Below are 13,995 nucleotides of genomic sequence, written 5' to 3' on the forward strand. Positions count from 1 at the left end.
GCAGCTTCCCCCCTTATAGCTCCGGATGACCCTGTCTCTAGGACAGAACGCGTGCCTGTGCTGCCATTCACACTGGCACCTGATGGTAAAATATCTCTCTTATATGTCTCCCTGTCCAGCCGCTCAGACTCGGTTCTTCATGGCGGGGATTGACCCTATGTGGCCTCTCCTGATCATTTAGTGGTGTGGGAGGAGGGGGGAGGGGGGTCACATTTTTTATAAATTCCCATTTCAGATTCCTCATTCCAGTGGTCTGGTTTTCCAGATGTCCACAATGAATCCGGGTGAGATAAATGTGCATACATTGAAGATCCATTATATGCAAATGTATCACATGTTTATGGATTGGTGGACATCATGAAAACTCAACTGGCTGGGGCACTGTGAGGGCAGATTTGAGCACCATTGGAACAGGGGTGGCCAACTCCAGTCCCTGAGAGTCACAAACAGGCCAGGTTTTCAGGATATCCATAATGAATATGCATGGGAGAGATTTGCCTGCTTTCGGCCTCCAGTGTATGCAGTTCTATCTCATGAGTATTCATTAGGGGTGCTCTGAAAAACCTCAATATAAAAAGATAAGCATTACCATACTGGGTCAGAACGAGAGTCCATCGAGTCCAGTACCCCATTTCCAACAGTGACTGCCCTCCAAGACTGGACATGAATAAATACCACTGCTCTAAGTAAATCAGGCATGGCTGTGCTGATCGTCATCAGAAGCCTATGTCAGCAGAGCATAGATCGGTGGAAAATCAGGAATAGGGCACAAGCAGCTGAAGAGTGCACGCAGGGATGGAGATGTAATCAGGGGATAGGGCCATATAAAGTGTAGATGTGAAGAAAAAAAAAGTCAAGGATATTGGATAAGGAAAAAAATAAAGGAGACCTAAGAATAAGACCCAAAGTCACCACAATAGAGCAAAGAAACAAGCTGATATTTTTTAAGCCAGGGGTAGTAGGCTTCTTCGGTCCTCCAGAGCCTCAAACAGGCCAGGTTTCCAGGATCTCCACGATGAATATGCATGAGACAGAGCTGCCTGCACTGCGTCCATTGCTCTCGGAGCCACCTCCTGCCTGCTCATGGTGGAGATCCTGAGAAGCTGAGCGGCTCGGGGTGCCCCGAGGAGCAGGCTGAGAGCCCCTGCTGGAAGCAGGCCAGCCAGCGCTGCATCTTTAAGCAAAGCAGCGCGGGGCTGCTGGGCACAGCTGGGATGGGTTTCCCATTTGGAGGGCAGGAAATGGCCCCACCTGACCCTCCTTGCTCTGCATTGTTAAATAGTGGCAGAGGGAGCAGGCTGCGTGTGCTGATTCGTTTGGGGACAGATTTGTGCAAGAATGGTGAGTTTATGTGCCGAGATTGTAAAAAGCTTAATACTTTTGGGGTTTTTTGTTGAGAGTGAGCGTTTCTAGACTGTTAAGAGGGCTGCGAGCTGAACCTAACTTGCCCCTATATCAACATCTAACTGGGGGACGTGGATAATCAGGTTCCCAGGTTGTGCTGTTAGTTCTGGGTAGGGTGGCCAACAATGTAGAAAGCTGGAAATTTAACTCTTTTTTTATAATATGCAATGTAAATGTTCTCTCTCTAACACTAGTGAAAAAAAACTTAAACTTTTCCATCAAGAAGTAGCTTTCTGTCCTGTAGCGAGTTAACTCTAAAGCTGTGCAAAGGGCTGTTGTTATCTTCCTGCCATGGAGATATTAAAATAGCTTAGTGTAACTCTAAAACAATGTACTCATAAGCAAGGTATTTATATCATTCCATTATAAATGCTAAAGTAAACAAAAATAAACATCTTAGCAAAGTAAGCAAACGCCTCTTACCGGTGAAGTCCTCCATTAAAAAAAAAAAAAGTCAGCTTATGTCCATGGGTGGTAAGCTTGAGACCACACGGGTACCTTTCTCTTAAAAATTTTTTTTGCTCTCTAAATTCACTACCATAATGTATAAAAATTCCAGGGCACATGGGGTCATCATACTGTGCTGAAAATAGCACCTGGGCAAGGATTACTAGTTGCTGTCTGCACCCTGAGCCCTTCTTTTCCTCTCCTGAAACAGAGGGAGTGCATCTCTGTGCACATCGGCCAGGCAGGGGTGCAGATGGGCAATGCCTGCTGGGAGCTGTATTGCCTGGAGCACAGAATCCAGCCGGACGGGATCATTCCCACCGAGAACGCATCCGGCCTGGTGGATTCCTCCTTTGGGACTTTCTTCAGTGAGACCGGATCGGGGAAGCATGTGCCCAGAGCGGTGTTCGTGGACCTGGAAGAGACGGTGATAGGTAATGTTGAGCCTTCAGCACTTTAAAACCAAAACAAGCCCCTTGGGCTGAGCATGTGTTCTGACTCCGGGTGGGTGCTCAGTACGAGTGTCGAACTTTAGAGATGTTTGCAGCAGGAGAGTATAGCCTGCTATGCAAGTGAACGGGAGAGGCTTACAGATAACTTCTAGGAAGCCTGACTGTTCCCTATAACCACGTCACACTCCTGTATGGCTCCAGATGGTGGCTAGTCCAAAATCTCGCTGCATTCCTGTCTCCATGTAAGCATGGTCTAGGGATGATGCAGGTAAGTTTAGAGGTGGTGAAGCGAGAGAGCTTCTGAACACCTGGCTAGGAGGATCCATGTAGGATAGGTTTCTGTCCTGAAACATCTGCTAGCACAGCTTGTGAACCAACATTTTAGCACCCTAAAATGCAACTCTAATTCCATCCTTCTCGGTCTGAACTTTGTTAACGTATGTTTAGCAGCACATTGTGTGTGTGCTGTTAGTGCACATTTTGTGTGCCTCTTACAGTCTCGACATGCAACACTCCCCTCCCGTGTTGTACACGGCTATTTCCTTCTGCAGGCTCTGAGCTCTCCAGGCAGGCACTTGTGCATTTTCTCAGCCTGAGAATGCAGAGCAGTGTACGCTCTCGCTGGCAAACTCCTCGCTTCAATCCTTCTCTTCTACTGCATGTTGGCCTTTATTTTCACCTCTCTGAGGGAGGCCATAAAACAGGTCAAACTCTAAGCCAGCACTGGGGGAAACTTAAGAGAGCAAACGCTGCAGTTTCTTACTTGCAACTTCATTCTAAATCGGCAGGGAGTTGGAAGTAAATGGTGCAGGTCTCCTCTCTTGTCATGAAGACCATTGACTGTAATCCTGCCCAGATACTGGGTGCAGGTCTTCTGGTCAGGCAGTATCCTTGCGTCCGTTGGTGACCTTGTAGGGATGAAGCCCGCCCTTCCCTGCCCCCCTCCCGTGCTTGCTGTAGTCAGAGGACTGGGGAGGAAGCAGTAGCAGCAGGAGGGGAGCCTTCCATGGTGCAAGGGGGGGGGGGATGGGAAAACTGTTGCCACCTGCCCTCCAAATCTTTGAGGCACAAGCCTTGTAGACCTGTAGATAAATCCAGGCCTTACCTTACTAGAACATTGAGCTCTGACAGTCCATAAATGGAGGGGGACTCTCTGTCTTTGCTACCTTTCAGCTTGTTTTAATGACCTTTATAATTGGGTGTGTAAATAACCGCACCTACACAGGGCATGTGACATGCTTTAGTGATAAGCCCCATGTCTCAGTTTTTATGTCTATCTTGACAGGTTTGACTTTAGCCTATTGAATACTAAATGTAATGCACAACTTTCACAGATGAGATCCGAACCGGGACCTACCGCACCCTCTTCCACCCAGAGCAACTCATTACAGGCAAGGAAGACGCAGCCAACAACTATGCCAGAGGCCACTACAGCATTGGGAAGGAAATAGTTGATCCGGTCTTGGACAGGATCCGAAAATGGTAAATAAGATACTTCCCCCCCCCCCCCCCCCCCCCCCCCTGTTTCATATTGGCCCAGAAGTGCTACTGATAGGGGTGCTGAGACAGGGTTTGCAAGTCTCCTTCAGCAGCAGAAGAATTAAGCAATGCATAGATTTTGCATAAACTTGCCTTTCAGTAAACTTTTTTTTTTTTTTTTTTTACAAAAACCCCCCACCATGCACACTGACATCTACAGTCAATTTCCTTCAAATGCAAGGTACTTACATATGTTGGCCAAATACCATCTTTGAGTCATCTCAACACAGTGCACTATTACTATGTAAAACAAGATCACCAGAACAATAGAACATAGTGTGGTGCAAGAAACATTGCTGAAAAGGACTCGCAACGTTTTCCATGTAGCTCACAATCACCACCCATACACATTCAGACACTAGACAAATAACTGTGTGAAAAACAGATTGTAGAAGGTACGATACCAGTCGCACTAACAACCATAGCTCCAAATAACCCCTGTAGAGCTAGTTTGCTTTTAGGATGCATTACTGGAATCTATTCAAGTAAAAAGCTCATGGAACACGTTGCAGAATTCCAACCACTTCCCAAACATGAGAATTGCAGGACAATAAGATGACTTTGGCCATAAAAGCTTGTCCCCCAGGCAAATATAAAACTGTCAAAGGCATATTTTGCCAGACCAGGTAACTGACTGTTTAGTACTTCCAAATAAGCACGTACTTGTGGTCTAACACGTTTAATGCAGCTGGAAGTGCATCCACTCCATGTAAAATGGGAGGTTGGTGGGGAAACCCTCTTACACAGGGTTGCTTTCTGAAAAGCTTCAACTGCCTAAACATTCATAAAGATGAATCTGGAAAATCCACCTGCATTTACGTCTATTTCAAAAGGCCTTAGTCAGGATGAAAATGTAGCCCTTGGCATACGAAGAAGCAATGGTCATGAGTGGGTGCAAATGCTGGGGGTAGCTCTTGTGCTACAGGTCTAGGTGTCTTCTTGGCTTGATGCTGTGTAGGGGAGCAATGTTCACATTGGGGCAGACACTAACTTTCTGTGCCTAGGACACTTAGAAGCTTTAAAGAGAAATCTCCATTCAAGACGTTTCCCTTAATGCTCTCCATTTGTGGAGACCTTGATCTCCAGTGACACGCAGGGAGAACCAGATGTAGATAAGGGGGTTGCTGAAAATGACCAAGAGTTTCCATGTGGGATGTGAGGAAGAATTAATCCTTCTTGGGTCATAACCTTTACCAGCAAAGCAATCTGCTTTCTGCATGTTAACTGGCACCTTATTGAATACTGTATTCTTATACTCTAACTTGGAGTACATTACCACTGGAATTTCTTTTTCTTGTCACTAAAACCTCTCCATCACAAACACTAGGCATTCGTTAGCCAGCAAATACCACAACTGTCAAATTGCTCTACTGACTGATTGTATTGTGCTCACTTTACCCACATTGAAGTTATGCCCCTGTTCTTGATGCTGCTTTTAGTTCCAAAATGGCCTCTTCTGATCTTGGCTCTCTTGTTTAAAGATGTTTTCCTGTTAAGTGATTAGTTGAGACGAGACTAGACAAATTTCTAGTAGATTGTAAACTCTATGGAACAGGAACTGCAGTAACTGTACAGTGCTGCATACACCTCATTTCTATAGAGAGGACTAAGAATAAGTAAGAACTAGTCAAAAGTAACTGTTCACGTCTCTTCTTGCAGGCTGATCAATGCAGCGGCCTTCAAGGTTTCCTGGTCTTCCACAGTTTTGGAGGAGGAACAGGCTCGGGGTTCACCTCCCTATTGATGGAACGACTCTCAGTAGACTATGGGAAGAAGTCGAAGCTGGAGTTCTCGGTATACCCGGCCCCAAGGATCTCCACGGCTGTGGTAGAACCCTACAATTCCATTCTGACCACTCACACCACTCTAGAACATTCAGACTGTGCATTCATGGTGGACAATGAGGCAATTTATGAACTTTGTCAACGTAACCTGGATATTGAGCGGCCCTCCTACACCAATCTGAACAGACTAATAGCACAGATAGTGTCGTCCATTACCGCTTCTCTCAGGTTTGATGGTGCCTTAAATGTTGACCTTACTGAATTCCAAACTAACTTGGTGCCGTATCCCAGAATCCACTTTCCTCTAGTCACTTACTCCCCAATTATCTCTGCAGAGAAGGCTTACCACGAGCAGCTCTCTGTATCAGAAATCACTAATGCTTGCTTTGATTTCGCAAACCAGATGGTAAAATGTGACCCTAGACGTGGTAAGTACATGGCATGTTGCTTGCTGTATCGTGGCGATGTGGTGCCCAAGGATGTCAATGCTGCTATAGCCGCAATTAAAACCAAGAGGTCGATCCAGTTTGTGGACTGGTGTCCCACTGGATTTAAGGTGGGCATAAACTACCAGCCTCCCACAGTGGTGCCGGGAGGAGACCTGGCTAAGGTCCAACGTGCGGTCTGCATGTTGAGCAATACCACGGCCATAGCCGAAGCCTGGGCACGGCTGGATCACAAGTTTGATCTGATGTACTCCAAAAGAGCCTTTGTGCACTGGTACGTGGGGGAGGGGATGGAGGAGGGGGAGTTCTCTGAGGCTAGGGAAGACTTGGCCGCTCTGGAGAAGGATTATGAAGAAGTTGGGAGAGAGTCGGCAGAAGGCACAGATGATGATGAGGAATATTGAATGTTACAGCTCTTGTGGAATTACCTTAAATTATATTTGTTATACTTGCTCTAAAGCACATCTGTTCTCATTGGTTGTGGGTATGTTGTGATTAGGATGCGTTGCAGGATAGTTGTTGCTCATGGTAACTTCACTTATAAAACATTTACTGTGTAAAGTTCAATGAAGAAAATGCTCTTAATAAAAGCTGCAACTACATTCTTTGGGTTCTCATCTTAACTCAAAATAGTATTGTCTGCTAGGGGATAAATCTTAAATACAAATCTGTCATTTAACAGCTGCCCCCCTAATGGGAGAAAGTTCTACCAATGTTTCTAACCCTTTCCCGTGCAAGTGTCTCTATTGTTGGGGGAAGAGTCCATACAGGTGTTTTTGGGGTGTTTTTTTTTTGTACCATTACTGCCACCAGAGTCCTGACTTCAGCTTCTCAGCTTCTCTCATCCCTTCCTTCATTACATCTTCCTGCTCATTCACAGGTGCCCTCTGCTTTACTTTCCTCCTTACCTGGTCTCCGGTCTATCCTGCCTGTTATCCAGGGCAAACTTATTAGGAGGCAGGACTCAGCCTGTGGAGAAGGTAACTGCTAGCGCTACCATGGGGGGGGGGGGGGGGCATGACCATGGTAGTCCTGTCTTGCCCCTTTCCCCCTACTTTCATTTTTTTTTGCCCCTTACCTCTACCAATCCTGTTTGCCCTCTTTCTCAGTTGTGTTTAAAGGAGAGCTGGCTGGCACCTGTGCACTCTGCCCCTGCTCTTGGATGGTAATTCCTTCCTGCTTCTCTCTATGCAGCCCAAGATGTGCTGGCGTGTGAACTTTGAAGCAGTTGCTATGGCCAGTACAGATACCACAGGGTGGCTGCCTGCCAGCTGCGGTACAGGCCTATAACATTCCTAATCCAGATGTGCACTATGCTCCTATTAGGGGGAGCGATGTCTGCCTCAAGGCAGGTGCCCTAGTTCAGCTTTGTGATGCATTGCACTAGCCATGCTTCAATCCTTGTTTGGAGTACAGTTTTTTTTGTTTTTTTTTTTAAATCTTTATCAAATGGGGTTTAATATGACTGCCTTCCTCAATGAGTGGTAGGCTGATCATCACAAAGCTGATGTTGGATGCTAGCATGCTTTTTCATATAACTTTCCACAAGCTTCAGGCAGCCTGACCACCTGGGAAGATATTTGATTTTGCCTGCTCTCCCTCTCAGAACCTCAGCTGGGTCACAGTAGGGGCGTCTGTTTCATAGCAGCAAGCAAGTGAGTGAGCAGCTGCGTTGGCTGTGACCCAGCCCGTTCCCTGTAGCACCCACAAGACTTGCCAAAAGTCCAGCGGGGGTCCGGAACGACCTCCTGCAGTCGAATCGTGTTGGTCTATGGCGGCGCAGAATGGCACCGGCTGAAGACAACACGATTCAATGACCCCCAGGTAATTTAAGGCAATGGGGGGGGGGGGGTTTCGGGGGGGGGGGGGATTTAATTTAAAGGGTCGGGGTGGGTTTTAGGGTGTTTTAGTGTGCCGGTTTTCCTGCCCTCCCCCTTCCCCGATTTATGATTTTTTGACGATAAATCGGGGGAATTGGTATTGTATCGTGGCCTTGACGATTTAAAATATATCTGACGATATTTTAAATCGTCAAACGATTCACATCCCTAATGATTAGTCCCTTTAAGCTCTGTTCCAAGAATCCTGCTGGGCATCTCTAATTCCACCAGGGTTGCCTTACCCATCAGGCCAACTGGGCAGCTTTCTAGGGTAACAATGTTCTGGGGGAAGGGCAGACTTGTGGTGATCAGTTAATAAGCCTGCTTTCTGCCCTACTGGCAGAGCAGTTGCTGGCGGGTCCCTCGTAGGACCAAAGCAGCAAGCGCTGCCACCTCTGCTTCCTGCACACCTCCCTCCGAGCTGCCCAGTCTCTTCTGGCAGAGCTGTGGGTGCAAGGCTACAGCTCTGCTTGGGCATCTACTTCCCTTGTACTGGTCCTGGGTAGATGCCTGCCTGAGGCAGCCACTCTTTATCCCAGATTCTCACATGCTATGTCCTAGGCAGAGATTTCTCTTTCGTTGGCCATAACTTAATGCAGCCTGCCCCCCTACGCCGTTTGTTTGGATGACGGTCTGAGGGATTGGAATCTCTCATCCTGAAACGAAACAGAAGGGTGGGGCCTATTTTAAGGCAGGGGGGTGGGGGAGGGATCCTAGCTAGCAGGCTGATACGATGCAAGGCACTCAGCTGACTGCTCTGTGTAACCCAAGGTTGGCTGGACGTCCACAACCCCTTACTGTAAGAGGATTAGCACGTCCAAAGCACACCTTTAATGCACACCTTTAACCCCCTGCAAAACTAATAATGCTCATCACATGCAATGCATGTTAATGAGGCTATTAGATATTTGCCACAGGTACAAAAAAAAAAAGTGCACCCACTCTGCACATTTTTACGCTCAGAAATTAAAGCTTGCCCCAGAGCAGGTGTTAATTTCTGAGCAGCTCAAAAAAAAAGTGTGCAGGAAACATTGCTTTCCTGTACATTCTCTGCCCCTTAATATCATGGCGATTATAAAATGGGAGGAGCCAAAAGGTTTAATTAAAAAAAAAAAAAAAAAAGTGCTGGTGGTCAGGTTAGTAAAAGAGACGCTTACTGAACGAGCGTCCATTTTCCTAGCCCAGCTTGGGAACACAGACGCTCTTAAAGTTGAGCATCGGTTTTCTTAACCCACTGCCAGCCACCTCTCTTGGGTGCCCGCTGCCAAGAAGGCACTAGGGGTGCACATTTCTCCCTAGCGCCTCATTTTTGGCTTGACCCCTCGTTTAAATATTCTATGGTGCGCCCAGGAGTGGGGGCTGGGTGGGCCTTGAAAGAGCGAGTGCCCAAAACTGACGCACTATTAACGTGTATTGTATCGGCACTAAAGGACGGAAACTGATGCATACTGTACATAATTTCTGTACTCAGGGCCAGGGCAACAAGAACACTTCGACTCAGCAAGAGGTTTAAAATTTAGTTTATTTGGCTTTTTAAAGAAGAGTCAAAGACAAGTGTTCCTGGGAGATGCTATATGCCCTCTATCTGTAATAACTAGCATCTCAATGAATATATGACATGCCCTGATTTATATAATCAAAATACAGCACTACCGAAGTTTCCAGAATCATGTAACTGCCCACAACCTCATTTACAAAAACACATGATGCTGTTGTCATGACAATCTATCATGTATAGGAAATGCTTGTGAGGACATCCTCCATTCATTTGTAAAAATCATATTCTTTACTTGCCTTCCCTGAAACCACCCTTCCACCATAAAAGTTCCTTTATCAATCTGGCTTTGATGCACTTTGTTCCTTCTGATATCCTGTTGCTCTTCTTTGTTGTGTAAACATATAGCAAGTCTGTGGCTTGAATAGGAGATAGGCCTGAATTCCGTTTGGCACCAGGATTTAATTAAAACTGTAACCTCAAAGGATCTTCTTTTCACCTGGTTTCTGTCCGTTGAGATATACATTTGTAAGACAAAATCTTACATCCTGGCTTCATACGAACCAAGTTTCCTTGTATTATGAAGTAAATGTTGCCATTGAATAGGCCTCTCTTGTTGGTGCCAGTAGGTCTATCTCAGGGACATTCTGCAAGTCATGCTCAGAAAGGCACTCAGAGTTCATTCACCTCTGACAGGCCACAGTACAGCAGAGGCGTCTGGGTATTTTTCCTTCCTAATATTGTGTATCTGATCAATCATATTCTTCAATACGAAGTAAAGGTGACAACAGCTTTGTGTTACACAGGGGTGAGAAGTGCCCAGCAGGTGCTGCATAAGGAGTTATAGGTATGTAAAGAGGATTAAAGCTGGGACTGGGTTCTGCTACGCTATTGGGACAAAATATATTCTAACCACCTTCAGTGGCAAGATCTAAGCCTTCAATGGGGACTGAACTAATTTCAATCTAAGGAATCCGCGGAGTTCAGAAGGAATTCAGGGTAAAGAGAGAGAGCTTCCAGAAGAAGTGGAGTCATGAGTTTATTATTTATTGAGCCTGAACTAAGACACGAATTGAGGTGCAAGTAGCACTCAGTCACCTAATATTTAGCAGTAACCACCATCCCTCTCACCTGTGCTTATTGGTGTAAATTAGTACTGCTATGTACCAAGAACAGAGACAGGGCAGGTACTGCAAAACGCAGGCTATATTAAGAACTATTGTTCGTCCCCTCAGTGGGAATCCTGGGACTGTGGGGTGAGGGAGAGATGGTGAGACATTGAAGGAGCCGACTCTTTTTCTCTTATGTGCCCTTGGGTGCAGTAAAAGGATACCTCCCACCTATGGCTTATGCATGCATGAGATTTATTTGCATGCACTACCTCCTATGTATGCAAATATTTCTCATGTATATTCATTAGGGCTTTCCTGAAAACCCAACTGGCTGGGGGGAGGGGCCAAGGACTGGTTTTAGTATTCCCTGCTCTAAAGCACTGTTTGCAACTGGTACCTGAGGACCACTCAGCGAATTGGGTTTTTAGCTATACCCAAAATATGTATACTACTATTTAACATTTCTCTAGCACTGTATGACATACACAGCACTGTACAAACATACAAAAAGCCAGTCCCTGCTCAATAGAGCTTACAATCTAATAAGACAAACATTCAGGACAAGTTCACCTCGACCAAAGACCGATCCTTTTCTACAGCAGGCCCAGCTATCTGGAACAATATCCCATCCGACCTTAGACTGGAACCCTGCCTCTTAACATTTAGAAAAAAACTCAAGACCTGGCTTTTCCGCCAGTCCTTCTCCGATCCCTTAGACACACATTAGACGACCGAAAATCCATTATGAACAATGGATCTCCTGACTATCTCAAGGTTATGTATAAGAGCCTACCCTGACTCTTTAACTGTTGTTTTTATCCTAAGCACTACGTTCCTTTAGACCTTTCTTTCTAGCAGTTTTGCTTCCAAGTTTACCTCCCTTGTTGAATGTAACTTTGTTCTTCCTGTTTTATCTACGGTTTTGCTACAGTTCCCCCTTTTTGATGTAAACCGATCTGATATGGTCCCAACCATGAAGGTCGGTATAGAAAAAGTGTTAAATAAAATAACTTGGGGTAAAAAGCAAGACAATGGTTAAAAAGAAAAGAAAGTTAGTTAAGACTAAAAGCAGACAATCAGGTATAAGATTTAAAAGCGGTTTCAAAAAGGTGGGACTTTAGATGGGATTTAAAGACCCACCTTTTAGAAACCGCTTTTAAATGTATATAAGAGAACTGCATACACCGGAGGAAGTGCATGCACCTAGATCCCATACGTATTTGTTGCAGACATCCTGACACCGGACTGGAATTGCCCACCCTTGCTCTAGTCTACATGCTTCCAGCTCTGTGTCCACTTCTAACAGCATAAGCAACAACAATTAAGTTCTGGAATTTGTTGCCAGAGGATGTGGTTAGTGCAGTTAGTGTAGCTGGGTTCAAAAAAGGTTTGGATAAGTTCTTGGAGGAGATGTCCATTAATGGCTATTAATCAAGTTTACTTAGGGAATAGCCACTGCTATTAATTGCATCAGTAGCAGGGGATCTTCTTGGTGTTTGGGTAATTGCCAGGTTCTTGTGGCCTGGATTGGCCTCTGTTGGAAACAGGATGCTGGGCTTGATGGACCCTTGGTCTGACCCAGGATGGCAATTTCTTATGTTCTTATAGAATACTCTGAACCAACTCAGGGCGATAGCACCCTCTTCCTTGTGCTAGCAGCAGACTGCTGCACACAGTCACACACTTAGCTGTGCTGCAGGAATGTTATGTGACTACGGTTGCCACCTGACCTCCTGGCTTGCTCCCACTGCATGCAGGGAGATGTAGTCTTACATAGATAAATCAAAACCACGACTCCATACATTCTTACATCTTTGTTGGGAGAGTGGGCTGATGCTCCTCTCCCAGGATATACTTGACTGGTCTGAAATAGGCCACAACTCCATACATACAAGGGGGCTAAATCCAAACCGGATCAGCGTACCTGGGAACGCTCCAGATTTCATCCGGAGACTCTGGAATTCCAAAGAAATTACTGGGTCTCTGGGCAAATACTGGAAAACTCCAGGTAGCAGTTAGCCTGCTAAGCTTGCTGCTGAACTGGCCCGAATGGGTCCCAAAGAGAAAGCTGCCTGAGCCCGTGTGGACAGTCAAAAGGAGGAGTCCCATCAGCCCACATGACTGGCAGAAACAACCGGTATCCGCATTGACCAGGTGGGCATAAAGGCGGAGGAGGCTCTCGCCACTGGTGGGCTTGAGGAAGGTAGAAAGAAAATGCACAAGTGAATGTGTGTTTGTGAGATGGAGAGAAGGGAGTGTGAATGTCCATATGTGTGTGGAAGAGAGTATGTGGCTGTGGGAGAATGAGAGACATGAGAGTGTGTGTGTGTGAGAGAGAATGTTTGTGTTCCAGTCGCTACCATCTCGCCCACTCCTCAGCTAATCGCAGGGCAACTGGAAATCAAAAATTCCCAGGTATGTGGATCAGCCGATTTGGGATTAAACTTTTTTTTTAAATAAATAACTAAATGGCAATATTAGGTATGACCACCAGGTTTTCAGAAGAGATGTTTTGTTAGTTGCCATGTACTGTGATATTCAAAGTCCTGTTCTTTCAGCTGATACCACAGCTACCACATGGAATAGGGGGTGAGTGCACTATAAATGTGGGACTGGTCAAAACTCTCTCTCTCCATCGCATCCTCTGAAATAAATCCCTCTGATATCAGCTAACCTTGCAACCGAACCTCATTCCTTCCGGAAAACCAGCAGGAAGAAGGATTCAGGTGACTGCTGCCTCTAAGCTGCCAAGTGAACCAAGATCTGCAGGGAGATTTATTTTCCTCCCTTCCTTGTTTTTGAACTTCCATCGCAATGCATTGTGGGATTTGTAGTCTGGCTGCTCTCATTTGTAGCCAGCACTATTGGATAACCAGGCAGTTATTATTTTGGACTGAGAATTTCTTCTGTGATCTCCCTGCTGGGTGCAGGACCTATTTGTTGATATCCATGATGGGGACTTAGTTTACCCAGGCAGCCCCTGGTCACGTTAACCCTTGGGGGTTCTAGTTTTGAAATGGAGCCTTCGGCAGCCCCTGCCATGTTCCCCTCTGGCTGGAATAGGTCAGCAGTGGCCCTACAGGCACCAAAATGCACCATGGATGACAAAGAGAGAGGGTGTCAAAGAGAAAACATGATTAGCTTAGAGCCTGCCTCTACAAACCAGCTCACTGGGCAGCTTTACTCTCTTTGCTCTTACACCATGATTATAAACAATTCACCAACCATTTTCTAATTCTTATTTCATGGGCTGCCACTACTTCCTTTTACATCAGTAGGTTTTATTCACTGCTCCCCTATAAATTCCCCTTCCTCCCTTCGGGGAAGGAGTGCCACAAAATGACCTCACAGGACATGGCATGGAAGTGATTGGTTCATGCCATGGTAATCTGTGACATCGCAGTCAACAGGGGGGCCAATCAGCTAGAGCCAGTGC

At 45.9% G+C, this 13,995-nt stretch overlaps 1 protein-coding gene across 2 annotated transcripts; it reads left to right on the plus strand.

Moving 5' to 3' along the window:
* The first annotated feature begins 1,194 nt into the window (after nucleotides 1-1,194).
* Nucleotides 1,195-6,674, plus strand: LOC115099030 (tubulin alpha-8 chain-like). 2 transcript variants are annotated; one of them, XM_029616282.1, is made up of 4 exons: nucleotides 1,195-1,341; nucleotides 2,063-2,285; nucleotides 3,638-3,785; nucleotides 5,477-6,674. In XM_029616282.1, exons 1-4 carry the CDS (start codon nucleotides 1,339-1,341, stop codon nucleotides 6,474-6,476), a joined length of 1,374 nt encoding a protein of 457 aa, XP_029472142.1. In that variant the 5' UTR covers nucleotides 1,195-1,338; the 3' UTR covers nucleotides 6,477-6,674. The 2 variants fall into 2 exon arrangements, with proteins under 2 accessions (XP_029472142.1, XP_029472141.1); XM_029616281.1 differs by lacking the exons at nucleotides 1,195-1,341; nucleotides 2,063-2,285 and having other exon boundaries at nucleotides 3,646-3,785; nucleotides 5,502-6,674.
* Nucleotides 6,675-13,995: the final 7,321 nt, after the last annotated feature.

Source organism: Rhinatrema bivittatum, chromosome 9 (genome assembly GCF_901001135.1).
Source record: "Rhinatrema bivittatum chromosome 9, aRhiBiv1.1, whole genome shotgun sequence".
In the NCBI taxonomy this organism is placed as follows: domain Eukaryota; kingdom Metazoa; phylum Chordata; class Amphibia; order Gymnophiona; family Rhinatrematidae; genus Rhinatrema; species Rhinatrema bivittatum.